We start from the raw sequence: 23,021 nt of genomic DNA on the forward strand, positions 1-23,021 counted from the left end.
TACTTTTTTTTTTGGGTTCAATGCAACAAAATTCAGGGACTGAATCGGATTGTCCAATTGGTTTTCTATATTCCTCGAATGATTTGAAAGAAGATGAGATGCTGTAACTGGAGAACGCACAGGAAACTTTTCCCCCCTATCAGCATTAATTTCACAGTTAATTAACAAAGAAGTGATTTTCTGCTCCTCTGCTTTGTTTTCTAAAAGCAAATATCAATATAAAAAATATCATTCTAATTAATTATGTAGGAATAGAATGCAGAGTATTACAGAGAGATACTTATATGAGGTAGCTGTCAAAACACAAAAACATCACAAAATCCTTAAAGAGGATGGAGTACCATAAAAATCCAGAGCAGAAAGCTTCAATGGTGCTTATTCTGCAGATATTCTTTCCTAAGGGCCGTGAACTTGGCTTCTAACTCCTCATAATCTGGCAGCTTTGGGTGGACATGCCCGGGGGACGGATTGAGATGTTGAAATGGGAATGAACTGGAGCGCAGAATGTTGTCAGTGGGACGATCTTTAGGCCGCTCAGATGGCATGGTCACAGCCCTCAAGTAAGAGGGGCGTCTCTCCTTTCTTGTCCCAGGATCATTCCCCCTTGAGAAGGAACTACTGGAAGAAGCACAGCTGCCTAAATAATTTAAAGTCTTCAATTCTCCCTCTGCTCCGTTGCTTTTTTTACCTACCCAGAGATCCGGAGAGGTCACGGAGTTGTGCACAACTGCATCAGTTGCTTGGTTATGTATGGGTGTGGGGGGCAGCGAAGCCCATTTCTTTTCCAAGTTATATGGTTTCCCATTATGAAAAACATCCTCTTCCTGATTTCTTCTTCTGAGATCATAAGTTGGAAAAGCCCCCAAATTTTTCAGCCTTGACCTTTGCTTCCAAGGTGGTGTTTCAAATTGATCTTTGTCATCACCAGGACAAAAATAACATGGATCTTCCAAGCTGCAGTGGATGACCTTTTCATTGCTGGCACAGCAGCTGCAGCATGATCTTCTGCCGAAGTTGCTTCCCCATTTTATACAGCAAGGATGACTGAGTCTCTTTTGGGCATAATGGAATTGCTGACTTTCTGCCATTGAGATCTTGTTTTGAATCGGATGCTTTCTCCGGTGATGGGATCTGTGGTTGTGACTAGAAGAGTTCCTGCGAGTCTCACCATAATAAATTGCGAACTCAACATCCTTCATGGTTGGGTTCACCCAAGACACTGATCGCCTCCTTGGTCTCTTCCTGCCCCCCTGACTCTTTCTACAGTTCTTTGAAGAGACACTTTCGTTCCATGATTCGTATTGGTCCATGGGAGTTTCATGGCAACAATTTTCAAATTTCTCCCTCTTAGGCATGCCCAATGATTTGAACATAAATAGTCTTCGGTCATGGCTGTACCTATCCTCGGTCATGGGAGACTGAAACTCCTCTATGTCATCAAGATAAACCACTGGAACGGGAAACTGAGGAGAGCTTTCTGAAGCATATCCTGCAGCTGTTCTCACATGCTTATGTTCTAAATGATGGTTATAAACTACGCCACTGTTCTTACTTTCTGCATCCACACCGTAAGGTGCAAATGCATTTGGAGAATTCAGTCGGGTAAGGTTCTCTTCTTTCTTTTCCGCATTCTCCCCTGGGGACCCTTCCATATTCGGGGAAGCCTGCAGAAGAATAGAACTGTTGGAGGTAATGCCAGAGACTCGGGGAGAGCGACATGGCTCTGATGGAAATTTCCTTCTATTTACTGATATATCAACATATATTGCCTCTTGTTCTGTTTCTTCTATACGAGGAGCAGGATACTGCATCTGAGAACTTACTGTTCTGTGATAATGAATTTGAACGTTTCTGTCCAGTACTTTCTCTTCAGCTTCTTCTTTTACCTTTAACTGCAATATGACAAGTCAAAAGGACTTAATTAAGGGAAACCCCAAAAAAGAACATCAAGCTTTCGTCTAAGATATTGATGCATTTAAATTATGGAAGTGATACCTCCTGCTGCTGCTGCTGCTGCTGTTGCTGCAGTTCAGAACTGTATTCAAGTGCCAAAATTTGAGATTCGTGGCAGTCTCTAGCTATTTCACCCATCAATCTGTATTTCAGATCTTCTGGTACTGAATTCATGGACAGTTTCTCTTTTACCTGTGATGGAGGACTTCGTTAGCTCACACAAATTAATCAGTGACAGATACAAAGAAAAATAGAAATAAGAGCAATGAATATGAACCGTCTTTGAGAAAGTGTCATTTCCAGAATGGTTTGTTTATGTTCTTTTTCTCTGTTTTGTTTCTTCTTCTTTTTCTTTTTTTTGGCTTCATTTTGTAAACTTCCTGTCTTCTGTCTTCTTTGTTCCAACAAAAAATATTTGGTAGCAAGAAAATTGCTTTAAAATTAGAGTAGAGAACCTGACGATTCACAAGATTCCCAGGCAACAATTCCACAGCAGCCATTGCAAATCTATGACCATAACGCTCTCTGAATAGCTTCCGAATGGATTGAAGCTCAGGTAGATCCCCACACCTTGCCGAGGCAAATATAAGACTTGAAACCGCTTCATTAATATCATTAGGACAGTCCCTTAAACAACCAATTTACAGTCCCAGGAGACGAAAAAAAGAAGGGGGAAATTTATCAGTCCAAATGGCAAAGAAGGAAGTAAGAAAGCATAGAATAAAACATACACGTAGAAGAGGAATTAAGTCATCCGCAAACCATACTTGTTTTTGCGGATATAGGGAAAGTACAAAATAATGAATTCACAGAAACTATCCAATAACTCGTACGCTGCCATTATGCTTTCATCCTTAATCAGCTGTTCAACCTGCACAATAAAAAATAAAGACTGAAAATCAAAAAACAAAATAAAATTCTTATATATGAGGGGGCAGGTGGGAATATGGAATCAAAGTGGTACAGAATTGGAGTCTCAGTTCAAAAGTTAGAGAATATATATAAACTCCTATTTACATATTATGAAAAGTGCTTAAATTAAGCATTTGTGTCAACAAATAGTGTTTAATTTACACTTAAATAAATACTCATTTAAAAAAATATATGTGCAAACAATTTTTTTTATAAAAAAATTAAGTATATTTTGAAAAGTATTTTTCGAGAAGAGTACTCATCAAAAAAGTACTTTTGAGTAATGTCAAATTATTTTCAGATAAATACTTTATGTAGAAAGGTAATTTTTTATAAGTGGTTTCAAAAGGTTCCTTAATCTTCAGTTTTATGTTCATCCATAGATTAGTCATTAAGCATAAATTTGTGTCACCAATTACCAGGTGCCATGATAAGTATTCAGAGAACCCATAAACAAGCTGTGTTTCATAAATGAAAATAACATAGTTCTATTAGGACAATACGTTCAACTAATTTAGTCTGGATTATATGTTTCAAAAAGCACTATGAATGATCTAATCCAGCTACAATAAATTTCAGAAAAGCCACAAACAAAATCTGCTAGCCTTTCATCCAATACAGCACAACCATAAATTGTTATTAGTAATAAACAGCAGAGGAGAAAGCAGGGGAACTCTCATATAACATAAATCTCAATACTGGGTTTGATCTCCAAACTTATTAGACGCAAAGATACACACACAAATACATACCCGATTGAAGGCAAGTTGTTCATGACCAGTTTTGATGAGCTGACCCATGTCGTCGCGCAATTGCCTCACGATTGAGCTTCTTTTTTTCTTCAGCAATTTAAGCCGGCACTGAACGCGCCTGATCAGCTTCTTGCTGCATGAAGAAGAAGAAAAAGACCTTCAATTCATCTGACTAGTGGTCTTTTTATTTATTTATTTAAATTATGAAGGAAAAACGAAAACAAGATCGGGAATTCTTTATACAGACCATTTAGAAGCTTTTCTCCATCCAAACAGGATATCGAACATGCTGGAGGAGAGCGACAGAAGCTCTGCAGCTGAATTAAACTGGTGGCACTGGGCTAAGCATCGACACAGGCAAAAAGAGAGAAGAGAGGGTGTTGACTTTGAATCTACTATGAAGACTTGTATCTGCAGGTAACTAAGAGCTGAAGGAGGATAGGAACAGGAGGAGGAGAAGAAAAAGAAGATGATGAAGATGAAGAAAGCTGATGGTGAATTGGTGATGCAGGGAGGCGGTTAGTTGGAAATGGTAGTGGGAGTTTTCCACGAGTGGGTTTGAAAAATGTGGGGTGAGAGGGCGGTCTTTTCCGGTTCACGTTGAGAAACCGCTCCACTACACGAGTTGTGGTGATTATTTTAAAATCTAAAAATAAAAAGGGAAAAATTATTTTGAACATTTAAATAAATTTTTTATTTTCTAAATTTTTAATACAAATTTATAAAAATTTAAAAATACTTTAAAATTTTTATATTTCTTTGGAAAACCAAAATTGAAAAGTGAAAAATATTTCATTCTAAATTCTTTCATATTTTCCTTACTTTTACCCAATATTTTCCAAATTCCAAATGTAGACTTAACGTTCATTTGGATCAAGAATTTTGTTTAAGAAAAAAAAAGGAAAAGAAAATAAGAGGGAAACATATTTTTTATTATATTTTTCATATGAAAATTATTTTAATATGATTTGTTGGAATTCGTGTATCCCAAAGAGGAGGGGTGAATTGGGTATTTTAAAATTTTCTTCCTAGGTCAACTAACCAGTAACACTATAACTCAACCTAGGGTCGTCTAAGCATTCCCCAATAACACAAATAAACTACTGAGCAAATATTTAATCTGATAAACCAATCTCAGTATTATCAATCATTCAATGCATATATGTAAAACAATCAGAGCAATAAATAATAACATACAAGTGCGGAAAATAAATTGCGGAAAAAATAAAAGCTGCACCAAATGTGTTGTTGGAATTGGTGCATTTCCAGAAGGGGGTGAATTGGGTATTAAAAATTTATTCTTAGGTTTATCCAAATTAACAACAGTAATATAAAACCTAGGGTCTGTCTATATAATAGTAAACTCAATCAATACAAGTACAACATATAATGAATCAGATATACAACATACACGTATTGAAAATGAAAGTGCAGAAACTAAATTGTGAAAATATAAAGTACACGCACGATATGTTATTGGGGTTCAGCCAATATTACCTACGTCCCTGCCTCAACTTGCAAGCTCGAGGATTACCACTATTACTCACTTAACTAGTGAAGCGACACCAGTTACAACTAGGTAAAATTTTTAGAGTTGACCTCAACCTTTACAAACTCTCCTTACAGGATGGAGAAGCCCCTACTGATCCTTACGAGGTAGATTAACACCCCTCCAGGCTATGCCTGAAATACAATAAGATAATATAAAATTTGTGTACAATCAAGATGCTTCTTATATTAAGCAGATATGTACCAATACAAGCATGCAATAATCAAGGCACGTCAATATGATAAGAACTATAAGCTCAGTGCTATATGTGTGCAATCAACACTCAATATAATATCTATATTCAATCAAACACAAGAGCGTATTATTAATCGATCTTTGAAACAATATATATATATATATATATATATATATATATGTATATATATATATGTATATCTCAATCACAAATAGGGTTTTAAATATTTTCAAGAGTATGATCAAATCTCTTAAAATGATATTCAAAAGTCTAAGCACAAGAGATTTTGCAAAGTAAGCTTGTCAAAAAATTGTTTTCTCCAAGAACACAATACAAGCTCAAGAGTCTCGCAATAATAGTGTAAAGACTCACAAGCTCACAAAATTTCCCCCACAAATGAATTTATAGATTAAATCAATGGAGAATTTTTTTGGCTTACTATCATAAGAAAATCATCACTCAATCAAAACCAAGAGAGTATAAGCTTGTATAGGGAATGTAGGTAATCTCAATATGCTCTCACTCAATAAGATTTTTCAAAGGGATGAGCAAAAGATGAGTATTCGGGTCTGAATGTGAAGGAATAGCGCTAAAAAATTTAGAGGACAATTTTCTAATCAAAATCCCTAATCCCCTCTTAATTTTTGCAAATGAACCCATATATATAGACACACTAAAAAAAATAACTGTTGGAGGATAGAAATGGAATTTTAGAAAATATTAAGTATGGTTAATAAAAAAATAACTACATTTTAACCTCGGAAAAATTCGAGCAATCTGAGAGGTTCGGTCGACCATTTTTAAGGTTTGGTCACCAGATTGTTTAGTTTGGTCAACGAGGGTGCTTTTGAACTAAGATGTTGTCGAGCAGACTTGAGGCGATTTTGGAACCTCCAAGGTTCGGTCGACTAGGCTAAGTTCGGTTGACCGAATTTGGATGTTCGGTCGACTAGGTCATTTTTCAACTTCAAGTTTGATCGACCAGGGCGTTGGGATTTCCCCACATGCCAGTTTGGTCGACTAGGGCATTGATGTTCATTTTAAGGATGGTCGACCAAATGATCAAACTTTTGACCCTTGGGAGGTTCGGTCGACCAAAGTGTGTCTCTGTGTGTTAAGGTTCGGTTGATGGAACACACTAACTTTATGCATTCAATTCTTAACTCTCTTTTAAAGACACTCGTGTTCACATAAATGTTGATTCTAAGTTTTAGGGGGCTTATTCATGTAGTAATTTGGAACCTATGGTTAGTCTAAGGTCTTTGAGCTAATCCCTAAAAATTCAACATCGGTCGACCCCTAAGGTCACTCAAAACTCTTGAGCTTATAGTCCCTACCATGCATGATATGCAGATTATTACAGACTATTAGATAATTAATATAGACTCGAATGATAAATATAAAAATATAATACAACTTGAAACACAAATCAATCTTCATGCGCTACTCCTTTGCAACTCCATAGAATAGGCCGGTGTATGCTCGTTCAAGTACTCTTACGGCTTCCACATTGCATCATCATTTGTGCTAACTAAAACATAAACCTACTCAAGTAATCACAGCACACAAATGAGATATTGTGGTTTGTCATAATCAAAACAGGGATCTGACCAAAAAGTCAACATATGTTATTGGGGTTCGGCCAATACCGCCTACGTCCCTGCCTCAAGCTCAAAAGTAAGAGGATTCCACTAAGTTGCTCACTTGCGAGTGGAGCGCCACTATTTACAAAACCTTACAGATTGGTGCACCTAGTTGTCCTAAATTGGTCTAAAACAATCCGGTGCTCTCCTAACCGGGTCTGAAGAAGTCTGAGACTTTTCATAGGGCAAGACTCCCTCTTCTGACCACACATTGGGAATACAACCAATATTCAAATGAAATTTGTGTACAATACAAGTGCTTCTTACACTAATCAGGTAAGTACCAATCTAGCACAATGCACTCACAGATGATGGGAAATTAAGCTCAATGTGAGAATTTGATTTTGTAAAAATGATTTTATAATGTTTGAAAAATGATATATAAGATATTGCACTTCAAAGATTAAACCCCAATTAAATCTTTCTCCAAATATATTTTTCAAATAAAGTATAGGAGAACTTAGGGTTGTGCTTTCACAAAGAAATTAATAAGATCTTTGATTTTAAAAGAAATTTGCAATTAGTGTTTTTCAAATATCTTGAAGACCCAAAAGCTTTCCTCTAAAAATAATATTAAAAACTATTCTTAATGAAAGCTAGGGTTAAGGCTCAAAATTATTTTGCAATCAAGAACGTGAGCTTTTGAAGTCTTGCAATAAGTGTGCAAGATTCACAAGCTGTAATCTGTTCATCCGAAAAATATTTATCAAGTAAAATATATGGGGGAATTTTCCAGCTAATACTCTCAAAAATATTTTCAACAAATTAATATGAATGAGAGTATTAAGCCTAACAAAGAAAGAATGCCCAAAAGTTATATGCTCTCCAAAAAAAAAATTCCAAATGAAAAGTGTAGGAGAGTATTTAAAAATGAACAAGAATCAAAAATATATTGGGAGGATTTTCTCTCTAATTCTCATGCTTAAAAATTGAGTAATGAGGGGGTATATATAGACTTGGGGAAAAATATGACCGTTTGGGTCATATTAGGGATTTTGAAAAATATTTAATTAAAATTTTACCCTAATTACCACGGTAAAAATGCGCCAACTCGAGAGGTTTGGTCAAATGACAGATAGGTTCGGTCGGCTGAGCACTCATAATGGCTCACAGGAAATTTTTCAGTTCGGTTGACTATGGCCAATGGCCGGTCGGCTGAGTCAAGGGGATTTTTCAAACGTTTGTGCTTTCGGCCGCCCAATGAATGGTTTGGTTGCCAAACCTTGAAGTTCAGTCGACCAAGCTCATTTTGAACTACAAGTTTGGTCAGTTGAGGGCAATAGAAAAAGTCACTTTCAAGGTTCGGTCGACTAGGGACAGTACGTTCAATCCATGGTCAGTCGGCTGAGGCTGGTCAACATATTGACTTTAGCCTGGTTCGGTTGACCGAAGCGTTTATAAAGCAAATCGGTCAGTCAACCAAGGCTACATAAAAATGAGCATTTATGTCCTGTTTAGCACCTGTGTTTTTTTAAATCCTAGTGAACAATCTTATGACATTTTAGTTTAATGGTTTGGTTGACTGAGGCTTTTAATTAAGCCCAAAAAAACAAATGTCGGTCGACCTGTCTATGGTCTTTTGATTTTCCCTATTGTCACACTATGGCCTTTAGAGCTTATACATCCCATCATGCATGCAATGCAATTATTAAAGACCAAAATATAAAACCAAAATGGAATATAATGAAACACAATATGTCTTCTTCTTTTACTCTTCATTTTCCCATGGAGTATGTCAGGAGTGTGTGCTCTTTAACGTCTTTCTAGCATCCACTTCACTTTCTTGTGTGTGTTCTGAATGATCAGCCTGTTTAAGTAGTTAGGTACACACATTAATAACTTACAGTTTGTCATTATCAAAACCACGGATCGAACTCAAAAAGTCCACGTGATTAAAAATTGAATAAAAATATATGTTAATTATGTGTAAAGTCAATTTCTGTTCATTAATTTGATATATGTTGATAGTCATTTTTTGATCAAATAAAAAATAACCCAGCTGAATAATGTGAAAATAAAGTTAAACATCAAAAAGAGAAAAATTGTGCAACGTGGTCAATCAACCCTTTTTCCTTTGCTTGTTTCTTAGTAGTGTTTAACCAATCATTATGGGGCGACTAAAAAGAATGAAGTTTTAGTTTTGAAGAAACATGCATGAAATTTACAGAATAATGAAAGTTGTATGTGGGCAATTAACTGGTCTCGAGGGCATGGCCGACTGGTTCCCCATCTGTACGTGGTTGATCGACCAGTTTAGAGGTTATTGTTTACTAGTTTTTCTAGAATTTTCTTGGATTTTAGGATGAGTGCTTTGTCATACATGATTTTGAGTTATTGGTAGAATTGACTGAGGAAGGTTTAATAAAAAACTAGTCGGTCGACTGATGGTCGATCAACTGAGCTAAATAAGTCACTTATGGGTCAATCGACTGAGCTCAGATGAAATCATAATATAAGTCCTGTTTTGTCCTTATAACTTATCAAAAAGATTTTCTATAAAAACTTTGGTTCCCATGCATGATATGCATTATTACACACCAAACTAAAAATGCAATTACAAATGAAATGATCAAATGTCTTCATTCTTCTTTGCTTTCCTGTCTTCCATGGAATACGCCAGATTGTATAGCTTTAAGTTCTATCCTAGCTTCCATTATCCGTTCCCTTATGTGTGTTCTAGATTAAAAGTCTGTTCATATACTTAATACACACATAAGTAACTGGTGCTTTGTCAGCATCAAAACAGGGACCAGACTCAAAAAGTCAACAATCTACTCATACAAGTCTCTACAGTACATAACCATAAAAAACAATACACTTATAAAGAGTCACCCAACAATTGCAATTCAAAGCTAATATTATCATGTAAATTCAAGCATAGATATGCCACATCACAAGGCATGTGTGAAGTGCATGATCTGCAACACTCAGGATACCCTTGGACACTTATAGAACGGTCGTCACAGCCTCACCGGTATACCCTAAAAAACATTCAAGAAAAATGGGTTCATTCTTATATGTGAGGAAGAATGTCATGATCAAACATCCCACATATTTTGAAAAACTAACGTTAAGCATGGAGTGGACTAGTCTCACAAGAATGGGATCTAGACTACTATGAGGTGTTGGGTCCTTCACCCTAGCGTCTTCTTACCTACTTTTCACATCCAACCAAGACCACCCTAGATTGACCTATTCATAGACCAGGCGTGAATATGTCAGATGCATTGGTAAGCTTGAGGAGTCTTCATACATATAGCAACATGGTGTTGTGTCCTTAGCTTGATCTTTTTGTATATATATTTGGAGTAGGTATTATACACACACACACACACACACACACACACACACATATATATCATTTCTTTTTCTTTTCTTCTGCTCATACATTTTATCATTTTTCCTTCATGGTCAACTAAGAAAATTTTCACAAATTTTAATGTCTTCATACCTCCAATGGTCATTAGGCTCGAGAAGAAGTCCATGAATTGCGTTGAAATTTAGGAAGCAACCAAGGGGGGGGGGGGTGAATTGGTTTATTTAAACTTATTATTTTTCTTTTTATTCTTTTTATTCTTTTTATTCCCTTTGATAGAAGTCCTGCAGCTATTTTGCAAAGCCTGTTTTGAATGAATTTTTATTGCTTTATCTCTTAACCAAGATTTTCGCAAATTAACCAACATACTCCCTTTTTGGGTTTCCGCAAACGGTTAATAAAAACGTACTTTCTTAAATCAAGAGACTTCCTTGAATATGATGTATAAGCCCTGCAACCTGCAATTGATATACACAGTATATAATGCGTAAAGTAAAGAGAGTAAGGAGAAGAAGAACACCGAGATTTACGAGGTTCGGCTTATTCCCAGTCTAAGTCCTCACCTTTGGTCAATTTCACTAAAGGATTCCACTAAGTATGCTCTTTACCAGGCAGAGCAAGCCTTTACAAAAATCCCTCTTTTAGGTAGAGAAACCTCTCCAAGTGAACAATCCTCACTCGGTACAACGATCCAAACAAGCCTGGAATCATCAATAATACAAAGAGATTGCTATAATGATCTGTGTACAAAAGAAACTCTCAAAACAGAGTAAAGTTGTACAAGTTAGAGCACAATCAATACTTCAATCAAATAAACAATAAAGAAACTATGAAGGTCAAGTGTTTAGAGATCACCAAGAGTTTGTTTTGAATAATCAAACTCAGAGTATGTATCTTGGCTTTGATGTTTCAGCAGAGTTTCAGAACTTTTCTCCCAAATGGAGTGTGAGCAATAAAATCTTTGAGAAATTGAATGCTTTGATTTCAAGAGAGCTCGGTATTTACATGGATGATTGAATTATTAAGTTTAAAGGAGTATTTATAGGCATTCTTGGCTTAGTTTCCTTGTTCCCCAAGTATCTATGAGTGGTCTCCAAGTTTTTACAACATTCATATTTTGAAAAACTAATTTTTGAAATTTTCCTATTGGGGTTCAAAAAAATAAAACTCGTGGAGTCAATCGGTTGGACAGGTGACTGGTACCATTCTGTCTCCCAAAAATTATTTCAAGAAATTGTCAGTTGGCTGGCAAAACACAGTTCATTTTGAGTCAGTCGGCTGACTGTCAGTTGACTGGGTAATTTTGCCTTGGTTAAGTCAGTCGGCTGGGCAGACAAAAGACTAGTTTTTCTTTTTTATTTTTCCATTTCAGCTTTACACTTATGATTTGATTTTTCATAAAATATTTCAGGGATTTAAAAATGAGTTTCCTAAGTTCATATTGGTCCTTTAAAGATCTTCATATTTTCTAAATTGTCACTTGATACGAAGTACTTACATCAAGCTTCTCTTAAACATGATGCTTCAAGTCTTTGATAAGCCTCTTGACTTCAAGTCCCTTTTTATCTTTAAGCTTTTAAGAACTGAGACCTCAAGTCTTCTTCTTTATTGCTTGAAAAAAATTGTTGAAGCTTTCTCTTGACATGATAAAAATGCATAGCTTGTTCTCTTAATGATACTTTAATTCATAGCTTCTTTCTCTTGTGTTGAGATATATATTCCTAAAACAAAATCACTTAACAAGCAAGTTATACCAGCATCATTTTTTATCATCAAAATAAGATTGAAAAGCCTCGTTTGGCCAACAATCTCCCCCTTTTTGATGATGACAAATGAGAAGCAAAGATGAGGATTAAAATAAACTCCCCCTTACTATATGCATATATATATATATATATATATATATATATATATATCTAGTATCAAATCTCATAGTTTTTATGCACATTCACATACTCGTCCGTAGATATACATTCACATAAGCATCAGATTCACAATATTCCATTTATAGGGAAAAGTGCATAGTTCAAAACATAACATTCATAACATAACATAAGTACTCATATACTTCCATCTTTGCTTGTCTAAAAAACTCTCCGTCTTTGGACATCAATCAAAAAGTAGGGGAAATAAGGAAGCAAAGCTACCATCCAAAATTATAGTACATATCAAAATAAAAAACAGTTTTTCAAGGAAAATAGAACATCAATTATCATCAGCTTCTTCTTCATCTTCATCTTCTTCTCCTTCTTCTTCTTCTTCTTCTTCTTCTTCTTCTTCTTCCTCATTTTCTTCTTCTGCGTTTGCCTCATCATCACCGTTGCCATCTTGAGAGTCCTCTTCATCACTACCATCAGTACTCGCAGGAGCTGAACTAATATCCATAGGATCTGAAGGATGAGATGAACTAACAAGGTGTTTTTCAATGCGACCAACACATTTATCAAGTGAGGAATAATTTTCTTGAAGAGCGGAGAAGTTGGTTTGAAGATAGTGAAGTCCGGTTTGCATAATTTGACAAAAATTGGTAAACTGCTTAAAAAATGGATTGAACCAAGTGGGGTCCAGCAATAGGAGAAGGAGGAGGTGCTTGACCTCCACTTCCTTTAAGAATCCATTCATCATTGCGTTTTTCATAGTCCATTAGTTTAAGAGTAGTGGAGTTAAAAATATCATAATGGGTACGTTTGACAAAAAATCAGAAGATGAGGATATATGAAGTTTAGCAAAAAGCATATTTAGGGTTCCTCCATAAGGAAGAGTAACCCGTTGTGCCTCTATGCATGTGATCATCCATTGAAGCATGAGGCTTGGTAAATCTGGATTCTTGCCCTTGAGTAAGCACTAGAGGACAAAACAATCAGCATAAGAAATATAGGCATAAGATCCTGCTTGAGGAAGGATGTTGTATGTGATAATTTTCTACAGAATTTGTGCCTGAAGATTTAGGTGTTTATATAACGGAGGTCCTTCAAATGAAATAGGTGCATGGTCCAATACCATAGGAAGAAATTCTTTTGGGGTGAATTCTTGCTCATAGATCCAAGGCATGCCAAAAGTAGGACACCTAAACTCACCATTAGGAATACGAAATATTTTTGGAAGAGATTATGGAGTAAGAGATATGGAATTTCCTATGACATTTGTTGAAAAACCATTTGCTTCTTGAACAAGATTTTCATAAAAAATTTTGATTAGGTTTGGAATGTGACCTTGGGCTTGAAATAGTATGAAGTTTTTCCATCCGAGGGTTTCGAATAACGAGAGGATATGTGGAGAATCAGATGAAAAGAAAGATGTGTCAAGAATTTTACCTAGAAGAGGTTCCGTCATGCTGAGTTGATTGTGGTAGAAGGTTTTGGCATAAGGAGCCACAAGCCATTGTTCAACGGCAGGGTCTTCAGTGTGCTGCTGCGAAGAGGTGGAAGCCTTCTTGTTCCCAACTGATTTGGTTCTCGGCATTTTGATGTAGGAACGAAATGGTTTGACAAATTTATGGATTTGGAGGATGATCTATTGATATTTTGAAGAAGGAGAACATAGGAGAGTTAGAGATGGAGACTAAGTGGAGAGAAAACCCTAGGTCAGTTGACTGACCACTTAAATGACTCGTATTTTTATAACTAAAGTTAGGATTTTTCCGTCAGTCAGTTGGCTGGGTCAGGAGCTAGTCAACTGATTGCATTCTGTTTCGAGAATTAAAATTTAGCTAGTCGGCTGACTGCATTCTACCTAGTTAGTTTCTTGTTTAGTCAGTTGGTTGACCCTGTAGTCAGTTGGCTGACATTGATCTTTTTCTTGATTTTGTAACTTTTTACACAATTTCTCTATTGTGCAATAGACCAAGCTCTCTCCTTATGTTTACAAACCTATCTTCTAAGAGAGGTTTAGTAAAGATATCAGCCCATTGATCGTGTGTATTTATAAATTCGAGAATTATATCTTCTTTTTGAATATGATCTCTTAAAAAATGATGCCTAATGTCTATATGCTTTGTCCTTAAATGTGAAATAGGATTTTTTGATATATTAATAGCACTTGTATTATCACACTTTATTGGTATTATTTTGTAATCCAGATTGAAGTCTTTCAATTGTTGTTTCCTATATAGAATTTGTGCACAACAACTTTCAGCGGCTACATATTCAGCTTCGGTGGTTGATAAAGCTATGGAGTTTTGTTTCTTTGAAAACCATGACACTAAGGATTGCCCGAGAAAGTGACATGTGCCACTTGTACTTTTTCTATCAACTTTACATCCAACATAATCAGCATCAGAATAACTTATCATTTTGAAATCAGTATCTTTTGGATACCATAAACCTAGATCAAGTGTTCCTAGTAAGTACCTAAGTATTCTTTTAACTGCTGTTAGATGTGATTCTTTGGGTGCTGATTGAAATCTTGCACACATACATACACTGAACATAATATCGAGTCTACTAGCGGTTAAATATAGTAAACTACCAATTATTCCCCTATAGTGTTTTGTATCTACTTGTTTTCCCTTTTCATCTCTATCAGAGCTAGTTGAAGTACTCATCGGGGTTCCTATTGGTTTACTTTGTTCCATGTCAAACTTTTTAAGCATATCTTTAATGTATTTAGTTTGATTTATAAATGTTCCATTTTTAGCTTGTTTAATTTGAAGTCTTAGGAAATAATTTAACTCCCCAATCATACTCATTTCAATTTTTTTTTGCATACATGTGGCAAAGTCTTTACATAGAACTTCATTTGTAGCCCCAAATACGATATCATCCACATATATTTGGACAATCAGCATGTCTTTGTTTTTGTTTTTAATGAATAGGGTGCTATCAACCTTTCCTCTTGAGAATTCATTTTTAAGTAAGAATTTACTAAACCTTTCATACCAAGCTCTAGGAGCTTGTTTCAAACCGTACAATGCTTTCGTCAATTTAAATACATGATTTGAATTTTTTGTATCTTCAAAACCTGGAGGTTTTGTATCTTCAAAACCATTTAAAAATGCACTTTTTACATCTATTTGATATAGCTTGAAATCTTTATAAGCTGCATAAGCTAAGAGCATTTTAATTGCTTTCATTCTAGCTACAGGAACAAAGGTTTCATCATAATCAATTCCTTCTTCTTGATTATATCCTTGTGCTACCAGCCTAGCTTTATTTCTTACTACTACCCCATTTTCATCCTCTTTATTCCTAAATACCCATTTAGTTCTTATGATTGATTTATCTTTGGGTTTAGGTATAAGTTCCCACACTTGACTTCTTTCAAATTGATTTAGTTCCTCTTGCATAACTATAATTCAAGAATAATCTTTTAAAGCTTCTTCAATGTTCTTGGGTTCATCTTGAGATAAGAAGGCATAGTGGTTACAAATATTTTTCAATAAAGCTCTAGTGGTTATACCTTTTGATGACTCACCAATAATTTGATCTTTTGGGTGACTTTTAGCATATCTCCATTCTTTAGGTAATTCTAGATTTTCTATGATGTTTTCATTTGGAGCTTCATTATTGTTTTCTTCTTTTATTTCAAGTTCTTCTTCTTTTTGTGAAGTATCTTCTTTTTCATCAGCCTTGGCTTTATCATTATTATTTGATTCATCAAAACTTATGTGTATTGATTCAATAATAGTAAGAGTTCTTTTATTGTAGATCCTATAAGCTTTACTAGTAGAATAACCTAAGAAGATATCTTCATCAGATCTTGCATCGAATTTTCCTAAATCGTCTTTAATATTAAGAATAAAGCATTTGCATCCAAATACATGAAAGTAAGAAATATTAGGTTTTCGACCTTTCCAAAGTTCATATGGTGTCTTGTCTATACTTGATCTTATAGATACCCTATTTATAATGTAGCATGCCGTATTTACAGCCTCTGCCCAAAAATATTTAGGTAGATTATTTTCATTTAGCATTGTTCTTGCCATTTCTTGTAGGTTTCTATTTTTTTCTTTCAACAACTCCATTTTGTTGCAGTATCCTAGGTGCTAAAAAATTATGATTTATCCCATGTTCATCACAAAATTTTTCAACTTATTTGTTTTTAAACTCCTTACCTTGATCACTTCTAAAACTTGTTACATTATAGCCCTTTTCATTTTGTAATTTTTTGCATAAGGTGATTAGCATGTTACAAGCTTCATCTTTGCTTGCTAAATATAATACCTAAATAAATCTTGAATAGTCATCTACTATTACGATGGCATACTGCTTACCTCCTAGGCTTAGGGTTCTAGTTGGACGGAATAAGTTTAGGTGCAAAAGTTCTAGGGGTCTTTTAGTGGATATGATATTTTTCTTTTTGAAGCTTGTTTTGACTTGCTTTCCCTTTTGGCATGCATCACACACCTTGTCTTTTATGAATTTGGTATTTGGTAATCCCTTTACAAGATTGTTCTTTGATAATTTAGATAGTAGGTCCATGCTAGCATGTCCCAATTTCCTATGCCATAACCAACTTATTTCATTCATTGCTGCCAAGCAAGTCACATTTTGATTCACTAGATTTTCAAGGTTTATACAATTAACATTATTTATCCTATGAGCTATAAACAAGGTTTTATTTTCCTTAGGATTTTGGATAACACATTTTTCTTTCTTAAAGATTATTTCAAACCCTTTGTCACTTAACTAACTAATGCTCAAAAGGTTGTGTTTTAATCCGTCTACTAACAATACATTATCAATGGTAAGAGAAGGTTCTTTACCTATTTTCCCGATGCCAATAATTTTACCTTTGGCATTGTCACCGAAGGTGACATATCCTCCATCATTTTGTTTTAGTAAGGTAAACTTGGTCTTATCGCCGGTCATGTGTCTTGAACACCTGTTGTCCAAGTACCACTTATCTGTTGATGGTGTTGTCCTAAAACATACCTACAATGAAGGGTTTAATGTTTTAGCTTTTTGGAACCCAAATTCTTTTAACTTTATTTGCTTTGTTGTTAATATTATCTTTCCATTCTCCTTGTACTTTAACATACTTTCTTTTTAGTGGGCAATTGAATTTTACATGACCTTTAGTCTTGCATATATAGCAAGTGCTGTGTTCATGTTTGTTGTTTGAGGAAGTGCTAGCATAGTGCTTGGCTTCCTTGACAAAGTATCCCATGTATAATTTCTTATTCTTTTTATTTGTTTTACCATTATATCCTATTCCTTCTTTATTTCCATGAAGCCTTTGCCGTCCAATCATCTTTTCAAAATTATCTTTACCTTTGTTAAAGTTATATATAATTTTCTCCTTATCATCTACTAATTTCTTAAGTTCATTTACTTCTAAATCCTTTTTATTCAAATTTTCTTTATGAGTTTTTCCTAATTCTTGAGTTACTTTATTTACTTCATTTTCTAACTTTTCAATACAAGAGTCTTTTTCTTTTTCAATGGTTTTGAATGATTCGAGTTGCTTCAATAGTTCTTTATTTTGATCTTTCGAGGTTATATTTCTTTTGGAAATTTTTATAAATCTTTTATGCAAAGAAAACAACTCAGCTTGCAATTCCTTATAGGAAGGCATGCTGTCACATGACTTATCACATAACTCATTGTAAGATTCTCTAGAGGAATAGTAGGAGTTTACCTTTTCTTCATTCGCCATGAAGCATATATTTGCCATCTCTTGTCTGCTTGATTCGTTTTCTGTTTTGCTGGAGCTTAAGTCATCCCAAGTGGCCTTCATAGCTTCCTTCTTTTTCTCCTTGTCTTTCTTGAGCAACGGGCAGTTCGATTTGATATGTCCTGGTTTCTTGCAGTGATAGCAAATTGGAGGTTCAGTCTTACTTTTATTTTATTTCCTACTTGTCTCTCCTTTTTCAGGTTTCTTTTTATTAAACTTTCTAGGAAATCTTTTATTTTTTCTATAGAACTTACCTAGTCTCTTAGTGATGAATGCTAATTCATCTTGATCTAAGTCACTTGTTTCACTTTCCTCTTCACTAGAGCTGTGGCTAGACGCTTTTAGTGCCATGGATCTTTTATGCTTTGGTTCAGGATTCCTTTCTTTTAAGGCCATTTCATAGGTAAGAAGTGAACCTATGAGTTCATCTAAAGAAGTAGTCTTAAGATTTCTACCTTCTGTGATAGTTGTAGCCTTTGGTTCCCATATAGAGGGAAGGCCTCTTAGAATTTTTCTAATCATTTCATAGGTAGTATAAGTTTTCCCTAAGGAAGTTGAGTTCCATAAACTTATAGTTTAATGTTAGTAACTCAAGAAATGAATGAATGACTCAATAGTGCCTCACAAGGTGTCATAGTTGCCATGGTTGTTCTCTCAGTGCTCTCTAGGAACTCTAAGTATAGTCTCATGAAGTACTATGTGAATACAAGAGTTTACACAAATGAATCACTAGTCAACCCACAGAGCGTGTCATATCAGTACATAGGCTATGTTATGTGAAACTACGCACAAATAAATCACTACTTCATTAGTGAGCATAATAAAATCATATAATTGATTATCCTATGCATGTAACATATGGTAATATAAGAGTATGTAAAGGGTATAATAGACTTTATCATGGCATAAAACAAGTGATGTTTATTGAAAAAAATTTAAAAAATTTAAAAATTTTAAAACTTGTCATTTTGTACAATGTGCAAGGTAGTGTTTTCCTACCCCTACCCCCAACTTAAAATTTTAGTGTCCTCATTGATGTGTGGAAAGAAAGAACCTAGGAATCAAAGGAGAGGAAACACTGTATGGTGCAATGAAGTCAAACAATGTACCTGCGGAAATAACAACCACCTAGGATCCAGAAATTTCCAGGCATGCTATAGTATACTGAAACACAAAAGACATGTAGATCAAAAGCCCCATGTAATTTCATTAAATCACAAAGGTAGTACAACCCATAAAGAATGTCAGAGCGCAAGTACAACCCTTCCAAAAGCATGGTGAAATGCAAGAGATGAAATTACAAAAAAATAAAAATAAAAGAAAAGAAAGAAAAGCAACAAAAATGTGCCTAAACATAGTATATATGCAAAGCGCAAAGAAGAGGAACCCAAAAGCTAGTCCTAGATCTATCTACACTACACTATACAACTTTCAAACTTAACAAAGAAAGAAAACTATGCGGGTTGCCTCTCGTAAGTTTTAAGTTTACCATTTTCAGCCAGACGCACTAAATGCTCATGCTGGATTCAACTGGGGTCAATAGTAAGAACCTTCTCTACTAATCCCTAACTAGCCCACTTCACACATGTCCAAGGCCTTCTCTCTATATTAGAGGCTGAGTCACAAACAACATAAATGCTCTCATATGGGTCCACTAGGCTTGATATGGAAGGGCTATTAAGCTGAAGCTTGATTGTGTCTGCGAGAGGATGGTCGACCCCAACTTGCTTAAATGAGTCTGTCATGGACTCAACATTATATTTCTTCTTAGTCTTGGGGTTCAAGTGAAGAGTTGCATGATATGGCACTACATAGATATAATGGGGCAATGCTCCATCATTAGAGGAGGTGGGCATCACGGGATTACTCACCGGATTGCAGAAACAAGGGTTGCATGGTCCAACATTGGGCTCTATTCCCATATTCTCCTTACCTATACCTATATCCAATTTCTTCTCAAACTTATTGTCTACCTCCATACCACTTCTAAGGGTGGTCGTGGCTTGGGTTTTCTTATGATATGTCAAATAGTTGGAAATCAGATCACTCTCTACCCCTTGTTGTCCTTTTAGGTTGACGAGGGATTGACTCGGCAACTTGTCCTTCTCCCACCTACTCAAGGATGTAGCTAGTTGGCCCATAGTGACCTCAAGCTATGCTATAGACTGCAAGTGGGAATGGAGCAGTTGCCAATTAATCTGACAATCACCCTTAATACCCTTAAGGGCTTTCAACACTGTCTACTGGAAAGAATAATCATGTTGATACTACAGAGGAGGAGGTGGTTGATAAGTTGATTGGAAAGGGGCAGGCATGGGAGGAGTTTGAGGATTAGAATTTTGACATAGTCGAGGAGGTGGGGCATTAGGTGGTTGCTGAGGTTTTTGGGCTGGAAAATCCAAAGCTTGTGGCCTCTAGGGGAAGTTAGAATGTCGACTCCACCCAGGATTGTACTTATTTGAATATGGATCAATGGTTGGTAAATTGTACCAATTGTGGGTGGAGTTTACTTCCTCCTACACAAACTTATGAGTTGGGGGGCGCATGGGGGCAATTGTAACAAGTATAAAAAGGGTCAGAGCATATGGTGCACAACTCTGCATACGCTACCAGTTGAGGTGGTTGTCCCGAGGACAAGATCTGATCAAGTTTCTTAATGATCATGTGCAGTGTCGGTGCAAAGTCATGTCTAGTTGCTAACTCATTAGCTTCCTTAGGGTATGAAGAAGAAGGGTGGGAGGGTCTATAAGCAGCAACACTATATTGTTGGGAATTCTCGGTGAGGGTCTCAAAGAGAGTCCAAGCCTCATTCTCATGCTTTGTAAGGAAAGTAACTCCACATGATGTGTCAACCATAAAGCAATCATGTTCAGCTAACCCCTCATAAAATTTCTAAACTAATTGCCACCTAGGGACTTGATGATGTGGGCATGTATGCAAAAGGTCCCCAAAGCTCTCCCGAGTCTTGAAAAATTGCTCACCATATATCTATGAGAAACTAGTGATGGCTTTCCTAAGCTGGTTAGTCTTCCCAATTAGGAAGTACTTTTTGAGGAATTTGTACTACATGGTGGCCGAGTTGGTCACCAAGTTTGGCTCTAAGGACGTTAGCCAATATTTGGCCTTATCCTCTAGAGAGAACATGAAGAGCCTTAAGCGAAGGGCTTCATCACAAAAATTGTGGATGTAGATGGTGGAACAGATGTCAACAAACTCATCTAGATGCTTGTAAGGTTTTTAGTGGAATTCCCATAAAAGGTGGGAAGCATCAAAATGATCAAAGTCTTGATTTCAAATTGAGCCGCCTTGACATCCGGGAACTGGATGCAAGACGGTGAGGTGTAAATGTTGGGTAGTAGTCCCTAAGAGGCTCAAGTGGTTGCTCCACCACCACAGGTTGGCGTGGAGCTTGAGGTTCTAGTATTTGAACGGCGGGAGCCGGTGGACGTTTATCCATTACTTCAAGTTCAAATGACTCCACAAACACATGATTCGAAGAGGGTTTCCTAAGGCACCTATGGGATCTCTCAATCTTGAGGTATATAGGTACTAACTCGGGATCGAGAGAATGCAAAACTAGCATACACAAATTAAGCACACAGAATCAAGACTTCAATATATGTAACAAAAACATAAAAAAGAAAAGAAAAGGAAAGGAGAGCAAAGCAAGTAAAACAAAGCAATAACACACTAAACTAGATATTGGCTAATAATCGTAATCAAGTCCCCGACAATGGCACCAAAATTTGGTAGGCTCGACAAAGCTTGGGTCCTTAACTACCAAAAATACAATTTATAATACCTAACTAATCCCAAGTGTTGACTTTTTGAGTCCAATCCTTGTTTTGATAATGACAAACAACAGTATCTCACTTTTGTAACTAAGCGTGAATAAGTTTATATTTCTGTAAGCACAAGTGCTGAATGCAAAATGGAAGCCGTAAAGAGCACTGGGATGAGCACCAATCGGCATATTCCATGGAGCATTGAGGAGCAGAAGACACGAACACTTTATTTATTTTCTGGGTTGTAATAGTAATTAGGGTTGAATGTGCATGCATCTTACATGATTTAAATTGAAGCTCTACCTGACCTTAGATTGACCATAGGACCTCCAAGTAATATTAAAAACCTTTTTATAAAATGTCTAACTTATACAAAGGTTTTAAAATGGTTTTAAAGTTAAATAAGGCAAAAACTAAGTTTTTCAAAGGGGTCGGTTTAAAATGGTTTTAAAGTTAAAGAAGGCAAAAACTAATTTTTTCTAAGGGGTCAGTCGACCGGCTAGTCAAACAAACATTAGAAATGAGCAATTTTATCACTCAACTTGACTTCATCTCAAAATATGTTCCACATGAAAATTGTGGCATTTTACCTTAGATTTCTTTTGACACCAAGAACTTCCAAATTGGATTTATATAGAAAAATTTATCGCTAAAACGCTAAAAGGTGTCCGTAATAGGAAAACTCCCTTCATGTTTCTTCCGTCTCATTAATGGGCATTTTTATCAATCAATAACTTCTTATCTTAAAAAGTGTTCAACATAAAAGTTGTGGGATATTTGCTTAGATTTCTATGGATACCAAGAATGCTTAATTTGAAATTGTATAGAAAAAGGTACGACAACAATACTGAAGGGTGTCTACACAGAAAACGCGAGGACAGCCTAACGAGATTGGCCTCAATCGACCGAACCTCATGAATTTCAAGCCTTAGCCAACCGAGGCTTGGCCTCAGCTGACCGACCGTGTCGGGAAAGTGTCCCAACGGCCGGAAAACGGCTAGTTTTCGAAATATAATAATATTTTAACTTCCCTAACAGCTAGTTAAAGGTCAAAAAATGATTTTACCTATAAATACAACCCCAAAACACTTTAAAAAGGTTGGAGAATCCCTTTGTTAATTTAATTTATCATTCTTTGATTCTCCCACACTTCTATACCCCATTTTTTCTTTAAATTCTCATTTTTCTCCTACTCTTCTTTTATTTGAAAATAATTTTGGGAGAAAATCTTTTTGGGGGTTTTATGTGAAGAGGCTTGAGTATATATCATATACATATATATTGTATGATGACCTTCTTCT

At 35.7% G+C, this 23,021-nt stretch overlaps 1 protein-coding gene and 1 non-coding gene across 3 annotated transcripts; one reads left to right on the forward strand and one right to left on the reverse strand.

The window, feature by feature from the left end:
* Positions 1–213: 213 nt before the first annotated feature.
* LOC131148699 (uncharacterized) lies at positions 214–4,167 on the reverse strand. 2 transcript variants are annotated; one of them, XM_058098586.1, is made up of 6 exons: positions 3,865–4,167; positions 3,618–3,750; positions 2,787–2,824; positions 2,409–2,580; positions 1,996–2,145; positions 214–1,892 (listed from the first exon to the last, which is right to left on the reverse strand). In XM_058098586.1, the coding sequence occupies exons 1-6, from the start codon at positions 3,903–3,905 to the stop codon at positions 366–368; spliced, it is 2,061 nt and encodes a 686-aa protein (XP_057954569.1). In that variant the 5' UTR covers positions 3,906–4,167; the 3' UTR covers positions 214–365. The 2 variants fall into 2 exon arrangements, with proteins under 2 accessions (XP_057954569.1, XP_057954568.1); XM_058098585.1 differs by having other exon boundaries at positions 2,721–2,824.
* A 16,682-nt stretch (positions 4,168–20,849) lies between these two features.
* On the forward strand, positions 20,850–20,955 carry LOC131150021 (small nucleolar RNA R71). Its single transcript, XR_009135408.1, has one exon. It is a non-coding gene; the product is annotated as a small nucleolar RNA R71 (small nucleolar RNA).
* Positions 20,956–23,021: the final 2,066 nt, after the last annotated feature.

This window comes from Malania oleifera, chromosome 2 (assembly GCF_029873635.1).
Source record: "Malania oleifera isolate guangnan ecotype guangnan chromosome 2, ASM2987363v1, whole genome shotgun sequence".
In the NCBI taxonomy this organism is placed as follows: domain Eukaryota; kingdom Viridiplantae; phylum Streptophyta; class Magnoliopsida; order Santalales; family Ximeniaceae; genus Malania; species Malania oleifera.

Bases quoted from the DNA above. Each gene is read 5' to 3' on its own strand.
- LOC131148699 (XM_058098585.1), bottom strand. From the start codon at position 3,905: ATGTTCGATATCCTGTTTGGATGGAGAAAAGCTTCTAAATG. The intron at 2,825-3,617 runs GTATGTATTTGT...TTTATTGTGCAG, and splicing joins AACAACTTGCCTTCAATCGG to GTTGAACAGCTGATTAAGGA. The intron at 1,893-1,995 runs GTATCACTTCCA...GTCATATTGCAG, and splicing joins AGCAGCAGCAGCAGCAGGAG to TTAAAGGTAAAAGAAGAAGC.